At 33.9% G+C, this 18,738-nt stretch overlaps 1 protein-coding gene and 1 pseudogene across 1 annotated transcript in view; both read left to right on the top strand.

Moving 5' to 3' along the window:
• The window catches only part of CTNNA3 (catenin alpha 3), a 1,489,877-nt gene that overhangs the window by 119,166 nt on the left and 1,351,973 nt on the right, over positions 1 to 18,738 (top strand). Inside the window, exons 4-5 of the mRNA XM_023520113.1 lie at positions 1,601 to 1,771; positions 1,980 to 1,993. Coding sequence (XP_023375881.1) covers positions 1,601 to 1,771; positions 1,980 to 1,993 — 185 coding nt within the window. The remainder of the gene's footprint in view (positions 1 to 1,600; positions 1,772 to 1,979; positions 1,994 to 18,738) is intronic.
• Positions 15,658 to 15,784, top strand: LOC111729145 (annotated as a pseudogene).

The raw sequence follows: 18,738 nt of genomic DNA, 5'->3' as shown, positions 1-18,738 counted from the left end.
AATGATTTGTGTTTTCAATAGAGGTGTAGTAATATAAGTTATAGTATATCAATAAAATGTAACTTTAGTCAAGCATTAAAAAAATGACAATACCAGCTAATCAAGTCTTTACTAAGTTCTGAGCACTTCTCTTACTTAATTCTCATAAAAATTGTAGGTATTATTATTAGCTATATTTACAGAGGAGAAAAATGAGGCATAAAGAGGTTGTGACTTGCCCAAGGTAGTAGGCCAGAAACTGAAGCAGAATGGCTTCAGAGCCCACACTGTTAATTACTAAGCTGTAATTATCTCCTAGTCATTCCCTCTTCATAGGTTTTCTCCATTTCTCCTTTTTATAAGGAATACTAATCTTTGTTATATTTAATAAGATCATTTACTCCATTTTCTTTATGCTGAAGTTCTTGAATAAATAAAAACTAAAAAATTTGCAATTCTACTTTTAATGTGAAAAGAAAATAAATTGATAAGTGAAAAGAGCAAATTGTAGAGAGATTTTATAGTATACCATTTATGAAAAGGATCTACATATTTTTGATGTTCCATTTATTACACATAAAATATCTATATGTTTTCCTATGATGTAAAATGTCTCTATAAAAATACATTCATATATCAATGAATATGAATATGTGAGTATATTCATAAAATACATATAAAACAAATATATACATGTATGTGTACATGTGTATACATGTATGTACACACATAAAATATTCATGGAAAAATTTTCTGAGTGGATATACAATAACTTAATGGGTATTTGGGATTAGTTGGAGACTTAAACATTTTTCACTCTATTCTCTTCAGTATAGTGAACTGTTTTAAAACTAATGAACACATATTGCTTTCATATTACAATTAAGTTTAAATTGAAAAACTGAAAAAATAGTAGATGTGGTATTCTTTAGCAATTATGTTACTGGAAGGGGTAAAGAGGGACTTTTCATTTTTATTCCCTTGTGAATTGTGAACTTTTAAAAATGAATGAGTACATGTTACTTTTAAAATAAAATGTATTTTAAATGACAAATCTTTAAAAACAGTAGACAAATTTCTCTAATAGTTATGTATTATGAAATATTATTTCTATGGCTAAGTTTAGGATATAGTTTATTATATTGACAGTTAAGGATTAATCTGCCTATGTTAAAGTTTTATCAGAGAACTGCTGTCTTATTATCTTAAAGGCTAGCTCTTTCAGATATCCATTGAATTGGAAAGTAACTCAATGAAGATTTACCTTATTTTTATAAACAAAATTGTTTCTAGTTGAAGTCTTAGTAATGAAAGCTTTCACAGGAAATGAGATTCAGAAATGCAGAAGCTGACAGCAATTTTACTAGACGTTGCTAGTCAATTGAGCACAATTTTCTTGCAGGAAAATGGTATAATGCTTCTTAACGCCAGAGCTTTATAAAAAAACAATGTCAATTTGAAACTGCATTGTTTATTAAGAGACAATGTCCTAATGTCAACTGACAGTAGTTAAATATTATGCTTAGTCATGGAATGTACTTGGAATTAGGTTGGATGATAAATGCTGCAAAAGGCAGAGCTGAATCTTAAAATATGACTTATTTGGGGTTGTGTTTTTCAGGTGAAGCTCTGAAAATATCAGCTGAGAGATTTGCGGATGACCCCTGTTATCTCCCGAAAAGGGAGGCTGTGGTTCAAGCCGCCCGTGCCTTGTTGGCTGCAGTTACCAGACTCCTTATCCTCGCAGACATGATTGATGTCATGTGTCTCTTGCAGCACGTGTCAGCTGTAAGTAAAAGATGGCTTAATTTACCTTGGCATTGTTCTTGCTTCTAATTCCATCCTCTGAACCTGGCATCAATCTTAGTGCATCCTGTTCTCACCCTCGTTTCTTAATGTCACCCAGCAGAAGCTGATTGTATTGGGTTATGAAACTAATGTATATCTCAAAAGAACAAAGCCAGAAGTTAGTCTTAAAGCCAGTGGAGAATGAACAACAGAAGATGGCTTACTGATAAAGAAATGGCTAGGAGAAAGTTCTAGACTTTGACCATTTAATTATTATTCCTATATAAATATACAAATAAATACATATAACATAGTTCTGTAAATTATATGAATTATACATATATAAATGTAATTTGAGGAAGAGAAACTATAAAATTTAAGACATTTGGAAGTTTTTTCTAGTTTGTAAGTAAATATTACTTTGCCAGCTCCTTTTGATACACGGTAAACAGTACATGTTTATAGGTAGTCTGTGATATCTATAGTGATCCATTATGAAAATGTATAAATGGATTTAATATAAGTAAAGAATATATTTAAACTTGGTGACTGCAAAGGCTGCAAGATCGCTTGCTTGCTTTATTTTGCTAGGCAAATCCAATTAGCAAAGGTTTAGTAGAAAAAAAATTTTATTAAAGTCTTTTTTTACTTTCTTAATTTATTGAGTTTGACCAAGTCATTAATAGCATACAAACAAAAAGGTCGCAAAGAACCTCTCTGCTCCATCTTCTAATTACATGGGACCCTTACTCTTCTGTCCATAAATACATCTACATTTCCATAAAGGTGCCTGGTGACTGTTACTACTTCATTAAGTAAATGATGTCCTTTCTGATTGACTTTCTTGTCAAAATCATTTTCTCTAATTGTAAGGCTAAACTTTTCTTTGCATCTTTATCTTACTCACTAATGCTTATTTGAACCCTAATGTAGAGTGACCAACCCTTTATTATTTCATATTCCTTTCTTTTGATAGTTTTATTACCGTGAAAAAGCAATTTGGAACTTTTTGTTATTTAAGTAGATTTTAAAGAAAGGGATTAGTTCTCATCACCAGGAGCTGTCTACTAGTAGATTAGTAGGGAAGATTAATTGAGCAATATTTCTTGTTATTTGGTTATTGGTTTGTTGAATACCTTAAAAAAATCCCTAAATATTTCTTAGATTCATTTTTTCATATGTGAATACAGACACTAATAAATGCTGTAACCAAGAAGTAGGAATGAAAGATTAAGTGCCAGGTAGTTTCCAGTTTCAGTGACCCAATATTTTTTATATTTTAGACTCTAGATTTGTTGAGATAGAGCATAATGAAAGGCTTCTGTAAGTTGAAAATTGCCACTTGTATAATCAAGTAAGAAGTAATTGTATATATAAAGACCCCAAGCACCTACACTATGATTTTGAGAGCTACTAACTGTTAGGTACAGTGCTGGGTAATTCACACATATCATGTCATTCAAATGAAGCAAAAGGTAATGGTAAATCAAAGAAAAGCAAAATTATTGCAAAAATTTTTTTTGCAAAAAAATTATAGTTAATATTTATTGAGTTTTTATAATATGCCAAACACTGTGCTAGATTATCTTCTTTAATTCAAACCTCATAATGACCCTATGATAATTATTCCTTTTAAAAAAATTTATTTTTCACTTACAGTTGACACAATATTATATTAGTTTCAGGTAATCAACATAGTGATTAGACATTTATTTTACAAAGTGATCACCCTTATAAGTCTCTTATCCATCTGATATCATACATAGTTATTATAATATAACTATATTCCCTATGCTGTACTTTACATTCCTGTGACTGTTTTAATAACTAGCAATTTGAACTTCCTAATCCCTTCACTTTTTTCACCCATTCCCCAACCTTCCTCCCATTTGGCAGTCATCAATTTGTTCTCTATATCTATGAATTTGTTTGTTTTGATTGTTTATTTTGATTTTAAGATTCCACATATAAGTGAGATCCTAGGGAGTTCATCTTTTTTCATCTGTTTTATTTCATTTAACATAATACTCTGTAGTTCATTCATGTTGGTGGAAATAGCAAGATTTCATTCTTTTTTGTAGTCGGAATATAATAATGGAATATAATATTGCATTGTATGTGTGTGTGTATGTATTTACGTACAAACACACACAAACACATATACACCACTTTTTATCACTTTGTCTGTCTATGGACACTTAGGTTGCTTTCACATCTTGGCTATTTTAAATAATGCTGAAGTGAACATAGGAGTGCATATATTTTTTCAAATTAGTGTTTTGGATTTCTTCAGCTAAATACCCAGAAGTAGAATATCCTGGTTTTATTGAAATATAATATAAAATTAGTTGCTCATTTTACATTGTACAATTCAATGAGTTTTTTGTCAATTATGCTATGCTTTATATCTCCATGCTTATTTTGTATCTATCCATAGATATTTTTTAATCCCTCTGTCCTTTTTTTCCGTCCCCCCAACCCTCCTCCCATATAGTGGTCCTCAAAATATTCTCTGTATCTATGAGTTTATTTCTGTTTTTGTTGTTGTTGTTGTTGTTTATTTTGTTCTTTAGATTACACATGTATGTGAAATCATGTGATATGTGTCTTTCTCTATCTGATTTATTTCATTCATCACAATACCCTCTAGGTCCATCAAGGCAATATCTTTTCCCATCCCCTTCCTTTTAGTCTGTATGTGTCTTTTAATCTGAAGTGAGACTCTTATAGGCAGCATATGTATGAGTCTTGTTTTCTTATCCATTCAGCCACTCTATCTTTTGGTTGGAGCACTTAATTCTTTTCCATGTAGTTATAACCATTCTTTATTCCTTTTTTTGATGCATGTTTTTTCTTTTTAAAGAAGTCCTCCAATATCTGGCTTGGTGTTGATAAATTCCTTTAGTTTATTTTTGTCTGGGAAGCTCTTTATCTGTCCTTCGATGCTAAATGAATCGAAGGGTAAAGTATTCTTGGTTGTAGATCCTGGGTTTTCATCACGTTGAATATTTTGTGCCAAGTCCTTCTGTCTTGCACAGTCTTTCGAGAAATCAGCTGCCAGACTTATGCGTGCTCCCCTGTAGGTAACTAATTGCTTTTCTCTTGCTGCTTTCAAGATTCTCTCTTTGTATTTAACCTTTGGCATTTAAATTATGATGTGTCTTAGTGTGGGCCTCCTTGGCTTCATTTTTTTTTGGGGGAACTCACTGAACTTCCTGGGGTTATATGTCTATTTCCTTCAACAGGTTAGGGAAGTTTTCCATCATTATTTCTTCAAATAGCTCTTCAACTTTTTATTGCCTTTCAGTTACCCCTATGACATGGACATTTTTACCTTTAATTGTGTTTCATAGGCTCCTTAAATTATTATTATAGTCTTGGTTTCTTTTTTCTTGCTATTCTGATTGAGTGTCCTTAGCTTCCCCATTCTCTATATCGGCGATTCGATCCTCTTCTTTATTCACTCTGTTGATTCCCTCAAACCTGCTCTTCATCTCAGATAGTGTTCTTCATTTCTGATTTGTTCCTTCTTATAATTTCCATTTCCGTTTTTATCTTTTTTATCTCCTTGTTAAAGTTCTCAATGAATTTATCTAAACTTCCTCTAAGTTCATTGAGTATCTTTATAACCAGTATTTTGAACTCTGCATCTGTTAGATTACTTGGCTCCATTATTCCTGGATCTCTGTTCTGTTCTCTCATATGGTTTCTGCTTCTTTGTCTTCCCATTTTGGCTGGCTTTCTGTATCTGTTTCTATGTACTAAGCAAAGTTCCTAAGTCTCTCAGTCTTATTAGTGTGGCTTTGTGTAGTAGGTGTCCAGTGGCACAGTCTTGAGAGGGGTTCAACTGCAGGCTAAGTTTAGCCCCAGTCTGTGCCCCTCCGGGGCCATCTGTTAAGATTCAGCAAGCAATCCACAGATGCTGTGCTTATAGTTGCCTCAGGATGCCATACCAGAAGCCGAGGCCCACTGTCACCAGTGTGAGTCTTGGCTCAGCAAGGTGCATCGGATTCCCCAAGGACCCAACTGAATGTGGCTTGGGTGGGGCCTCATTGTGGGAGGCAGGGTTTCAAGGAATCATCTGGGTGGAGCAACCTCTGTTATCCAGTTTGATGATGTCTCAGCTATGGCAGCGCTGCATTTGCACACTGAGGCATGAGGGGTGGGGGGCTCAACAGAGGAACAATGGATATCATCAGCAGTTCTGCCTGGCAGAAAGCCTTGCTTCCAGCCCTCACTCCGACAGCTTACTATCCCCCTGTATGTCCCTGGTGCCCCCCGTGGAGCCCACCCAGGGCTGGTGCTCAGAATGAGCAGGTCTATCATCGTGAAAGTCCTCTCCTGGACTCAGCCCCTTTAAGAGGCATCTGCATGGGCTGGCAGCTGCTGCCCAGCCTCTGTTCCACTCAGCCACTAGAAACCAGGCAGCCTGCGTCTTCACCGTCTCCTACATTCTCTCATTGCACGTCGATTCATTATTTTGCTCCCTAGTTATAGTGCTTCCGTTCATCAAGATCCTAGGCAACTTTGCTTACCATTTGCTCTGTGTTTCTGTCACAATTTTGATGTGGTCATAAGAGTGATGAACAAAGCCTCTATCATCTATGCTATTTTTTTTCCCCAGAAGCCTATTTTTAATTTTTTGAGCAGCCTCCATACTGTTTTCCTTAGTGGCTGCAGCAGTTTAAAATCCCTCCAACAGTACATGAGGGTCCCCTTTTCTCCATATCCTTGCCAGCACTTTGTTGATTTGATGATAGCCATCCAGACTCGTGTGAGGTGGTATCTCATTGTGTTTTAATTTACATTTCTCTGATGATTAGTGATATTGAGCATCTTTTTGTATGTCTATTGGCCATGAGTATGCCATCTTTGGCAAAATGTCTATTGAGGTCTTCTGCATATTTTTTAATTGGGTTTGTTTTTTGGTGTTAAACTGTGTGAGTTCCTTATAGATTTTGGATATTAACTCCTTATCAGATGTGTCATTGGTAAATATCTTCTTTCGTTCAGTAGGTTGTCTTTTTGTTTTGCTGATGATTTCCTTTGCTTTGCAAAAACTTTTTAGTTTGATGTAGTCCCATTTGTTTTCTTCTTTTTTTTGTTTTCCTTGCCCAAGGAGACATATTCAAAAGATATTTTGAATTTTCTGTTTCTTCTTGACATTGTTGTGGAAGATTGCATGTTCCTAGGAATTTATCCATTTCTTCCAGATTGTCTAGTTTGTTGGCATATAATTATTCGTATTATTTTCTTCTAATTCTTTATATTTCTGTAGTCAGTTGTCACTTCTCCCCTTTCACTTCTGATTTTATTTATTTGAGTCTTTTTTTTTTCTTGATGAGTCTAGTTAATAGCTTATCAAATTTGTCTATCTTTTCAAAGAATCAGCTCTTTATTTTATTGATTTTTTTGTGTTTTAGACTGTATTTCATTTACTTCAACTCTGATCTTTATTATTTCTTCCTCTTGCTTTGGGCTTTTTTGCCCCTAGCTTCTTTAGATGTAAGGTTAGATGCTTTATTTAAGATTTTTCTTGTTTCTTGAAGTAAGCCTATATTTCTGTTAGGATTGCTTTCACTGTATCATTGATTGGGTCATTGTGTTTTCATTTTCATTTGTCTCAACGTATCTTTTGAATTCTTTTTCAATCTCATCATTAACCCAGTTATTTAGTAGCATGTTATTTAGCCTCCATGTGTTTGTGTGGTTTTCAGTTTTCTTCTTGTAGTTGATTTCTAGTTTCATACCATTGTCATCAGAGAAGATGCTTGATATGATTTCAGTCTTTTAAAATTTATTGAGACTTGTTTTGTGGCCTAACATTTGGTCTATCTTGGAAAATGTATGTATATTTTCCTTGAAAAGCACTTGAAAAGAATGTATATTACCTTGGTTTTGGTGAAATGCTCTAAAAATATCAATTAAGACTGTGAGCTGAGCCAGGCCACTTACGTGGAAAAGCTGCTGGAAATGCTTCACACTGGGCGTCCAAGTTGAGTGGGTCGGGGTCTCAGGGAATGACCAGGGCAGGGCGAACCATGTTAGCCAGGTTAATGGAGACTCAGATTATTCATCCACCTGCGCCTGCCAGCTCTGTGGGAATAGCATTCAATATTGGAAAATTAGTTCCTGCCAACACTTTTGCCTCTGGAGAGAGCTGCACTGACCCCTCCCCACTATAGCCCTTGCTCTGAAGTTAATCAATTCAGTTTCTCCCTGTGTGTGCCTGGCACTTTTCCAGCTGCTGTCCCTGTACTGGTGCTCAGGGTGAGTGAATTTGTGAGCTAGCAAGTCTGTGCACAGGCCCCTCTAGAGGAGTTCCTGGGTCTTCAGCAGCCATCTGTCTCACTCTGATGCAATCCCTGTTGGTTTTCACAGCCAGATGTTATGAGGACTCTCCTTCCTAACACTGGGCCAGGGAGCCAGGTGTTAGTCTAAGATCCCTCATTCCTCAGAGGGACTTCTGCAACTGAGCTATCTCTTCCAATTTTTTAATTGCCATATTGTGAATGTGGGAGCTGCCTGTTCTGTATCTCTACCCTGCTAGTCTCATTGTGGCTTCTTTATACCTTTAGTCATAAAACTTCTGTTCAGCTAGTCTTCAGGTGGTTCTCAATGATGGTTGTTCTATAATTTAATTGTAATTTTGATATGGTTGTGAGAGGACGTGAGCACAGCATTTATCTAGTCTGCCAACTTGACTGGAAATCTCTGAGATTCCTATTTGGCAGATGAAAAAACAGGCATATCGAATTTAATAAACTTGCTCAAGGCAATAGGAAAAACATTTGAAACTTAATTCTTCAAGGGTTAGAACAGCTTTAATTATAAATAACTTGCAGGAGTGTTCAGACAAGTTCATAGGTATATCACAGGTTGTTAAAGGAATTTAGGTATGTCAGGAAGAGGAGGCATCTTAACACTCACCATCCTCTCCCACATTTATTCATGACTCGTCAGAGCCTGAACTTGGGCTAGATCACTTAAACCACTTATAAGTATTTATAGTAATACTTGGTAATAATGTACCTCATCTTTGAAAAAGGGAAGAACTTTTGTGGTAAATTGTGATAGATTTTCATTATTTTATCCTTATGAAAAATTTATATGTGTATTGTATTGTCAGCTCAATTCTCTTGAGGTTTCAAATAAAATGAAGATAAATTAAATTTTTTGAGCTCATTAAGTTTAGAATTATTTAGCCCAAACATTTCCTCCCAAAATATTCTGTAGAACTTGTCTTATAAATATGCAATATGAAAAAATATTTTTTTATGGTTAATGCTGCACGAAGAAATTTCCTTTGAATGTTTTTAATGCACATTAACATGGTAAAGTCAGTGGGAAATATTGAAGGAAGAAACTTATTTAACTTTGCTTAACCCAGACTTTTCTAAATTTTTTGACCCTAGAATTCTTCTATAGTTTATTAATCCTGGAACTTTCTCAGACCATACTTTGGGAAATAGTGGTTTAGAATATTTCTAATAATATTTATGCTTTTATTAAATTTCTACTTGGAATATAAAATAATAGTGGAGAAACCCCAGTGCTTTATCATCTAATATCTTGCTGAAGTAGATAGACTCTCTCCTACAATATACAATACACACAGTTGTCTAACAAAATATATGATAGCTCTCAATGATCTGATCTCAATTCTGAGACAGTGAACCTGATTTTGAACAAATCTAATTGTTGGAGACATTTTTCTCAAACTAAGCTTAAATCTGCCTCCCAACTATTCCCATTCATTACTTTTAGCTATGCTTGCTGGAGCAACACAGCATCAAGGCAATAGGAAAAGCGGTTTTTCAAATAACTAATGATTACTCTTAGATTTACCTATGTCTTCTCTTATCTAGGCTGAAAGGATTTTTTGATCCTCGAACATTCTTTGTATGACAGTTTCAGACTACTCTGAATATTCTAGAATTTCCATATCTTGTATGATTTTTTAGTTTCCTGTTAAAATTTTCAGTCTTGATATTGACGTACTTGAACATGGTAAGCAGATTTGTTTTATAGTTCAAGTTTGAAAACTTCAGTGTCTGGACTCCCTGCGTGTCTGCTTATGTTATTATGCTAGTTTTTGCTCATGGTGTCTTGTCTTTGAGTGCTCAATATTATCTCTTCTGGAACTCATCTCAGAAAATTCCTCACTGTTTTATTTGCTCTTTGATGTTTTAAAGATGAAGTATTTTATATTTCATCAAATCTTATTAGGTTTCTTCAGCAGAAGGATTAGACTGAATTACTAATTTGCCAATACAAGAATAAAAATCTCCAAAATTGTCTCTGCAAATTTTTTTCTGTGCACATTCTAGATTTTAGGTAACTTCCATAAAATGTTGAAATCAAAACATCTTGAAATAAAGGTAAACTCTCTAATGCGAACATTGCATAATATACTTAGACAATTACCTCCTGGTTTAATGTCTAATATTATCTTACCTATTATGATAGCTTTATCGTACTGTTGGTTCATACTGATTTTGTAAGCAATTAAAACCCTCCAAGTTTCTGAACTCAAACTACTCTTAATTCAGGTCTTTCTCCTCTGATACTAGTTTTATCTTTCTGTATGTAAAGTTCGATGTTACATTTATATTTATTGAATTGTATCTTGTTAATTCTGGCTTTTTATTATGGTCCATCCAGATTTTTTTGATTTTTGATTTTACCTTTTCTTCCCAACCTGGTATCATTTTCAGATTTCACTGTTATTTATTAAAAATTGTTAATAAATAATTAACAATTATTTATAAACATAGAATACAGTGTTATATCTTTCTTTCAGATAACATCAATCAAGTACTAACACATTGATTAGTACTAAGTGAAATTGTTGAAATGAGCTTCAAACTCACTTTATTGGGATACTGTATAAACCATGTTTCTTTATTTTATCCTCAGGAACTTTCTCTAAAGCCTTCCTGAAATCAAGATATTGTATCTGTGACATTGCAGATTTATCAGTCTAGTAACTCCAGTTATAAAGGAAATGGGGTTAGTTCGGCATGACTTACTGTTAAGAACCCCATAAGATCTCTAAGTGACCATCGCTTACTTGCTTTTATTCCTTTTATTTATTTCTTTTTTTTTGACTTTCATTTTTCAGTTATTCACAATCTACTTACATATGGTTGTAAACCACCTGTCTGCTGAGATCTCCTGAGGTTGTCCTGAAGATCTGGATATAATTGGCTTGAACCCTCATTCTGTGTCCTGTCAAATATAATGTTCTCTCCAAGATTTCTGTAAATTCTCTGTCTCATTTTCTCAGGGTCGCCTCTGACTCCAAGCTTTTGCCTCTACTGAATTACTTTAGTTTTGGATGGTCTTCATATCCCAATTCTATAATATGTTAATTCATAATTGGAATTTGATCCTTTTCCCCTTGATTTTAACTCACTCACTCACTCTACTACTCTCAGACAAGGTATGTTTATGTATATGGAAACTTTATAGAAACTTGGGAAGATGGAAGGAAAGGAGTTCTATTGTGTAGCAATATATTCTAATAAATTGAAGTAGCTTCAATTTGTGTATTAGAAATCTTCAAAATCCTCTAGCTACCTCATCTCATTGTTCTTCCACCTTCTGCTCTACCTACTCTCCTTTGTTCTCCCTTACACCACTAAATTTCTGTTATCTGAATACAGCAAGAGTTTCTATCTCTTGGCATCTGTTAATTTGTACCCTGAGATGTCACTATCTACCTTAAATTACTCCTTGAAGTATTTCCTCAAAATAGACAATTCCTTCCTTAAGAAAGATTCTGTAGCTCGCGCTTGTGCTCTCTTTCTTTCTCTCTCTCTCTCTCTCTCTCACACACACACACACACACATACACATACACACACATCCTACTATATAATAATCTATTATAGATGTATTCTGGGGGGTGGGTGTCAACTTTAAAGACACAGATTTATTCTTCTGGGCATTTATTCTTTTTTTTTTTTTAAAGCAATGAACTTCCTTTTAATTATTGCCCTTGTTTTGAATATAATGGACAAAGGCCTGTCTCTCCTCCTCTTTCCCAATCTTATCTTATTATTTCATGCAATCTTCTGCTCATTTTGGGCTTTAAAAAAACCCCTGACCCTGTTACACAAGTCCCTGCTAAATTTTTATATTTATTCTTTATGCACAGTATCAAGGGATTTTTCTACTTTCACAATGTTTTCTTTAGTAACCTTACTCTTTTCTTCCTTATTATGATGTTTTCCAAATAACAGATTTTTTTTTATCCCCTTTGAAGTATATTTCCTCTTAAATGTCAGATAAATGAGATGTTACTCTACTTTTGATTATAGTCTGTACCTGAACATTTCCTGATTTCCTTGTACTTTCTTATCTTTATTTAATTATCCTCTTTCCACTGAGACTGCCCCAGAGATGCAATTATGATCAAGAATTTATAAGGACATAGACTAAGACCACCAACTAGTGTAAACATGGTTCACTGAGTAACTCTCAATTGGATAAGTACTGCTAACTAACACAGAGTTTATATATACTTAAATATACCAAGGATTTCTGACTTGGCAGTTTTAAAGTATCTAGTTTCCTAAGGAAATACATGTTCCTTTCTGAGGGAAATAGGTCCAAATCAAGGGTAAGAGATGAAAGAGGAAACAAATTATAATATTTCGATATTAATTATAGAAACTTGAAAGGACAATTTGGCTTTATTACCACTGTTGCTCATAATTTTCTATAGGAATTTAAGTTAAAAAATTTATTTTTGATACTGCTCAAGTGTATTGAACTTTTCTTTACTGTTTATACTTCTCAAGATTCCACATTCTATTTGTTCTGGGTTTTATAAGGACCAACTTTGAGAGAAGGACCAATTTTGAGAGAAGATTGGCCAAGATCTTCTGCTTTCTCTAGGGGCAGAACAATGTGGAGAGAAAACATGGCTTTTGGCAGCAGGGAGACCCTGCTGGAATTCTGGCTCTGCTGTTAACTGGATGACTTTGGGAAAGTTAAAATCTGTGAGTCTTTTTTTTTCTTCAGAGATGTAAGGATAACAAAACTTACTCTGACTACTTTGAAAATATCTTGTGAAGTTAAATAATATATAAATTACCTAGCAAGAACTATTTCAACTTTCTTCCTTCTCCTGTCCTATCTTCCTTCAGCATAGTACCTTGTTCCCACTTTTTGAAAGTTGCAGTGCAATATTGTTTTTATTCCAGAAAAATAAAGAGAAATAAATTTTATTCCTGAGTTTAACTAACTTTTTCAACTTTTTCCATTTATCATACTATAACCAGTTTTATTTTTTAAAATGGGAATGTTGGTCTCTTTGAATTAGGAATTAAACCAATGCCATTATAGAAATGAATACAGTATTTAATAACTTCTTATGTCAAATACACATTTAACATTTGCTGCATATATTTCTGTAAAGCATTTGTACACTTAAAAATGATTCTGAATATGAAGGATAGTCATAATGTAGACAGAAAATCTCACATTACTATTTTGGTGGCTGAGAGTTTCTGAGGTCATCTTCTATTATTAAAATAAAAGTATATACTGGTAAAAATTTTAAAAAGCTTTTTATTAAAAATATGAGAAATTATTGTATAATTAGGAGCTGTTAGAGGCCAAGTATTCTTCAGAAGATCTTAACTTTTGAAAAGGACCAGGATTATTCCAGGTAGCTCCAATATGATTAATTAATTCATTCAGCAAATGATTATTTTTTGAAATTTAGAAAAAATACCATCATCTTGCCCTCCTGGAATTTATAGGCTAGATAAGAGGTTGGTGTAAGGTGTTATGGAGGCATAATGGCAACTGTATCAGGGAAGAGTGTTTTGAGTGTATGATGTATGACCAAGTTTGGAAAAAGAGTTAACTAGACAAAGAAGTTAGTGGAGGAAGAGAGAATTTTAACTGAAGGGAATAGAATATGTTCAAAGACCTATAATATTTATGAATGGCTGAGATGAAGGATGATTGTGTGGGAGAAGAATTGAAGCTGAAGAGATAGGCATAGACCTACTTGTGAAAGGCCTATGTGTTATCTTAAAAAGTTTGAACTATAGTCTGAAAGCTAAGGTAGAACTATTAAAGAATTTTAAGCAGGAAAGTGGTATAAGCAGATTTGTAATTTGGAACCATTACTCTAGGAGCAGTGGACAAGACGGGCAGAGTGGAGGCAGAGAGGCCAGTGATGAGGCTGATGCATTCATCTAGTTGTGAAATGATGGGGTGGGGTGGGGGAATGAGTGAGAGAAATGAAAGAGGAACAGTCTACAATTTGGAAAGTGATTGGAATCTGTTCCAAGGGAAAGGGAAGCATCAAACAGCCTTCCAGGAGTCTTAAATGTTTGAGACATTGTGATTTAGTGCAAAATTTACTGGCTCAAAAATCAATATATTTGTGTTCAGTCTTACTTCGAGAAAGATTTCGGACGCCATCTCACCAGAATCTGTAACCTTGGCATAGCACTATACAATCAGGAAGAGACCACTTATTTTCTAGCTTCTCCTGGGGGAAGGAAGGGGTTGGTTCATGGACCGACACTCCATTTTTTTGAGGGACCTCCCCAGAGGACTAGCTCCTGTTTTGCCAATCTTAAAGCTCTAATGGATCTAGCATAGCCTAGCCACTCAAAGAGAGTTCAGACTGATAGACACCACATCCTCCCCACCCCATCTCAGCAAAGTGCAGGCAGACAAAACCCACAGTTGCCTGCTTCTCCCCATGGAGGGAGAGAGTTGCCAGAGGCTAGACTGACATGGACTATATGTGGCCAGTCCATGAAGACTTAGAAAGGTGCTTTTTTGGTCTAATATACAAACATCAACACAGAGAGTCAGAAAAATGAATCATATAAAGTTTTTCCAAACAAAGGAATATACAACTCTCCAGAAACTTATCCTAGTAAAATAGAGTTATATGCTTTACCTGAGAGAGAGTTCAGAATAACAATCATAAAAATGCTCACTGAGGTCAAGAGGACAAAGAAAATTTTCACAAGAGATAGAATATATAAAAAGTATCCCACAGAAATTATGGAGCTAAAGAGCACAATAATTGAACCGAAAATTTCACAAAGGGATTTAACATCAGACTAGAGCTAGAGAAGAAAGGATTAGTGAACTCAAAGATAGACCACTGGAAATAATTCAGTCAGAGGAGCAAAAAGAAACAAATGAGAGGATTGAAGATAGTTTAAGAGATTTATTGGAGACCATTATGCATACTAATTATGCATTAAGGAATTCCCAAAGGAGACAAGATAGAAAGGACTAGAAAACATATTCAAAGAAATAATGGCTGAAAACACCCCAAATGTGGGAAAGGAAATGGGTACTGAGATCTAAGTAGCCAAAAGATACTGAAAACAATGAACCCGAAGAAATATATACTGAGACGACACCCTATCTTCAAATTGCCAAAAGTCAAATACAGAGAGTGAAAAACAAAGAACAAAAGTCACATGTCACATACGAGGAAACCCCTAAAAGGCTATCAGTGGACTTTTCATCAGAAATATTGCATGCCAGAAGGGAGTAGGATGATATATTCAAAGTGCTGGAAAAAAACTACCAGTGAAAAAGATTATACTGAACAAAACTGTTCTTTGGAAGTGGAGAGATAGTTTCCCAGAAAAATAAAAGCCAAGGAAGTTTATTACCATTAGACCTGGCTTACAAGATAGTTAAAGGGGGTACTTCAAGTTTAAATGAAAAGATGCTAAACAGCAACATTATAGCATAAGAAAGTATGAAACTCAGTGATTGTGTAAATATATAGAGAAATACAGAATACTGCATTTCAGTAATGGTGGTGAGTGAATCACTTTTAATTCTAGTATAAAAATTAAAAGAAAAAAGTGTTAAAAATAACTAAAATGTGTCTATAGCCATATTACCCTGAACAAGCCTGATCCTGTCTGATCTCAGAAGCTAAGCAGGGTCAGGCCTGGTTAGTGCTTGGATGGTTGGATGGGAGACCACCTAGGGAGACTAGGTGCTGTAGGCATAAAAAAAAAAAAAAAAAGGGATTGTATGCTGACAAAGGTCCTTGTAATCTGTGAGGTCAACTAAGTGTTGCCTCACCTAAAAAAAAAACAAACCTGAAATATGTTAAAAATACATAATATGAAATGTAAATTGTGACAACAACAAAGTGTGTGTGTGCAGAGAAGTAAAAGTGTAGAGTTTTTATATGTGATTGAACTTGTTGGTATCAACTTAAAATAGACTGCCAGAAATATAAATATTTTATATAAGCCTCAAAGTAACCATGAAAATACTCATAGAAGTTATACAAAAGAAAAAAGGCATCAAAGCACATTGATACAAAAAAATCAACACAACACGAAGGAAGACAGCGATAGAGGAGAAGAGAGAAAAAGAACTACATGATTAATGGCAAGCAAATAAAATGGCAGTAGTATATTCTTTCCTATTAATAAATATTTTAAATGTAAGTAGATTAAATTTCTTAATCAAAGGACACAGAGTGGCTGAATGGATGAAAAAACCAGACCCAACTGTATGCTGCATACAAGAAATCCACTTTAGATTTTAAAGACACATATAGGTTGAAAGTGAAGGGATGGAAAAAGATATTCCATGCAAATGGTAACCAAAAAAGAGCAAGGGCTATACTTATATCAGACAAGATAGACTTTAAGTAAAAAACTATCAAAAAAGACAGAGAAGACATTAAATAATGATAAAAGAGGTCAATCCACCAGGAAGATATAATAATTATAAATACATATGTACCCAATATTAGAGATCTAAATGTATACAGGCATCTGTTAGAGGTATTTTGGGTTGGTCCCATACCCCCAGACCACAGCAATAAAGTGAGTAATGCAAAAAAGACATTGAAATCTTTTTGCTGGTGGAGGCTCTTGCCTTCAATTTGCCAAAAAAAAGTAACATCTGTGAAGGACAATAAAGCAAAGTGCTATAAAACAAGGTATTATTTGTAGAGCAAACATTGAACTGAAGGGAGAAATAGTAATAAAATGAGTAGAAGTCTTTAATATCCCACTTTCAATGAGGGTAGAACATTTAAACAAGAGATTAATAAGGAAACAGAGGACTTGAACATTGTAGACGAAATGGACATAACAAACATACACAGACCATTCCACCCAATAGCAGTAGAATACACATTCTTTTCAATTGCACACTGCTCTTTTTTGGGATAGAGTACATGTTAGGTCATGAACAAGTCTTAACAAGTCTAAGATTGAAATCAGACCAGATATCTTTTCTGGACACAGTGGAATGAAACTAGAAATCAATAGCAGAAGAAAAACTGAAAAATTTACAAATATGTGAAAATTATACAGTACACTTTTGAACAAATATTGGGTCAAAGAAGTAGTCATAAAGGAAATTAGAAAATTTTTTGAGACAAATGCAAATGAAAACATTACATACCAAAACTTATGGAATTCAGCAAAAATAGTAATGAAATGGAAGTTCATGTAAATAAATACCTACATTAAAAATTAAGAAATATATCAACCTAACTTTATATTTCAAGGAACTAGAAAAAGAACTAAGCTCAAAGTTGGAAGAAGAAATTACAGATATTAGAACAGAAATACACAAAATAGAGAAAAACAGTGGAAAAACAACAAAGCTAAAAGTTGGTTTTTAAAAAGATAAACAAAATTGACAAACCCAGTAAAAATAGAACTACCACATGATTCAGCAATTCCACCTCAGGGTATTTATCTGAAGAAAACAAAAACAATCTAAAAGATATATATACACCCATGTTCATAGGAGCATTATTTATAATAGCCAAGATATGGAAAATAACCTAAGTGCCCATAGCTGAAGATAAAGAAAATGTGATATGCAAGTACAATGGAATGCTATTCAGTCTTAAAAAAGCAGAATATTCTATAATATGAAGCAACATGGATGAGGATATTATGACTAATTAAAATAAGTCAATCAGACAAATACTATATGATTCCACTTATATGAGGTATCTAAAACAGTAAAAATCATAGAATCAAAGCATGGACTGGTAGTTGCCAGGGGCTACTGGGGAGAGGGAAATGGAGAATTAGTAATCAATGGGCATAAAGTTTTAGTTAAGCAAGATGAATAAACTAGAGTTCTCAAGTAGAACATTGTACCTATAGTCAACGATGATATATACTTAATTTTTTAAGTGTTCTAGTCTCAAAATAAAAATAAAATACATTTTATAGTAATATTGAAAAATCTAAATAAGTGTGTCTTTTTATTTTTCACAAGAATTGCCTTGCACAGAGATGATGCTCAGTAAATAATTTTTCTTATTGAGGTATAATTGACATGACATATTAGTTTCAGGTGTACAACATAATGATTCAATATTTATATATTTTGCAAAATGATTACCACAATAAGTCTAGTTAACACCTACATAGTTACAAAACTATGTAGGAGAAGTTGTCCTTGCTTGACTACTTTATAAGATTATTGTTAAATCAGTTGTTAACCACAATAAGTCTAGTTAACACCTACATAGTCACCATCTATAGTTACAAAAATATATTTTCTCGTGATAAAAACTAAGATCTACTTTCTTAGTAACTTTTAAATATACAATACAGTATTATTAACTATAGTCACCATGCTATATATTACATCTCAGGACTTATTTATTTTATGACTGGAAGTACCTTTTGAACCCCTTATCTCACACTCCTCACCCCTGCCGCTGGCAACCACCAATCTGTTCTCTGTATCTATGAGTTTTTTTTTTTTTTTAAGATTCCACATATAAATGACATTGTACAGTATTCGTCTTTCTTTGACTTATTTTTCTTAGCATAATGCCCTCAACATCCATCTATGTTGTTGGAAGTGGTAAGATTTCCTTATGTTTATGGCTGAATAATATTCCATTGTATACACATACCACATTTTCTTTATACATTCATCTGTTGATGGACACTTAGGTTGTTTCCA

The sequence above is a fragment of the Pteropus vampyrus genome, unplaced genomic scaffold (assembly GCF_000151845.1).
Source record: "Pteropus vampyrus isolate Shadow unplaced genomic scaffold, Pvam_2.0 Scaffold249, whole genome shotgun sequence".
NCBI classification, from domain to species: domain Eukaryota; kingdom Metazoa; phylum Chordata; class Mammalia; order Chiroptera; family Pteropodidae; genus Pteropus; species Pteropus vampyrus.
This window is presented reverse-complemented; position numbering and strand designations above follow the sequence as displayed.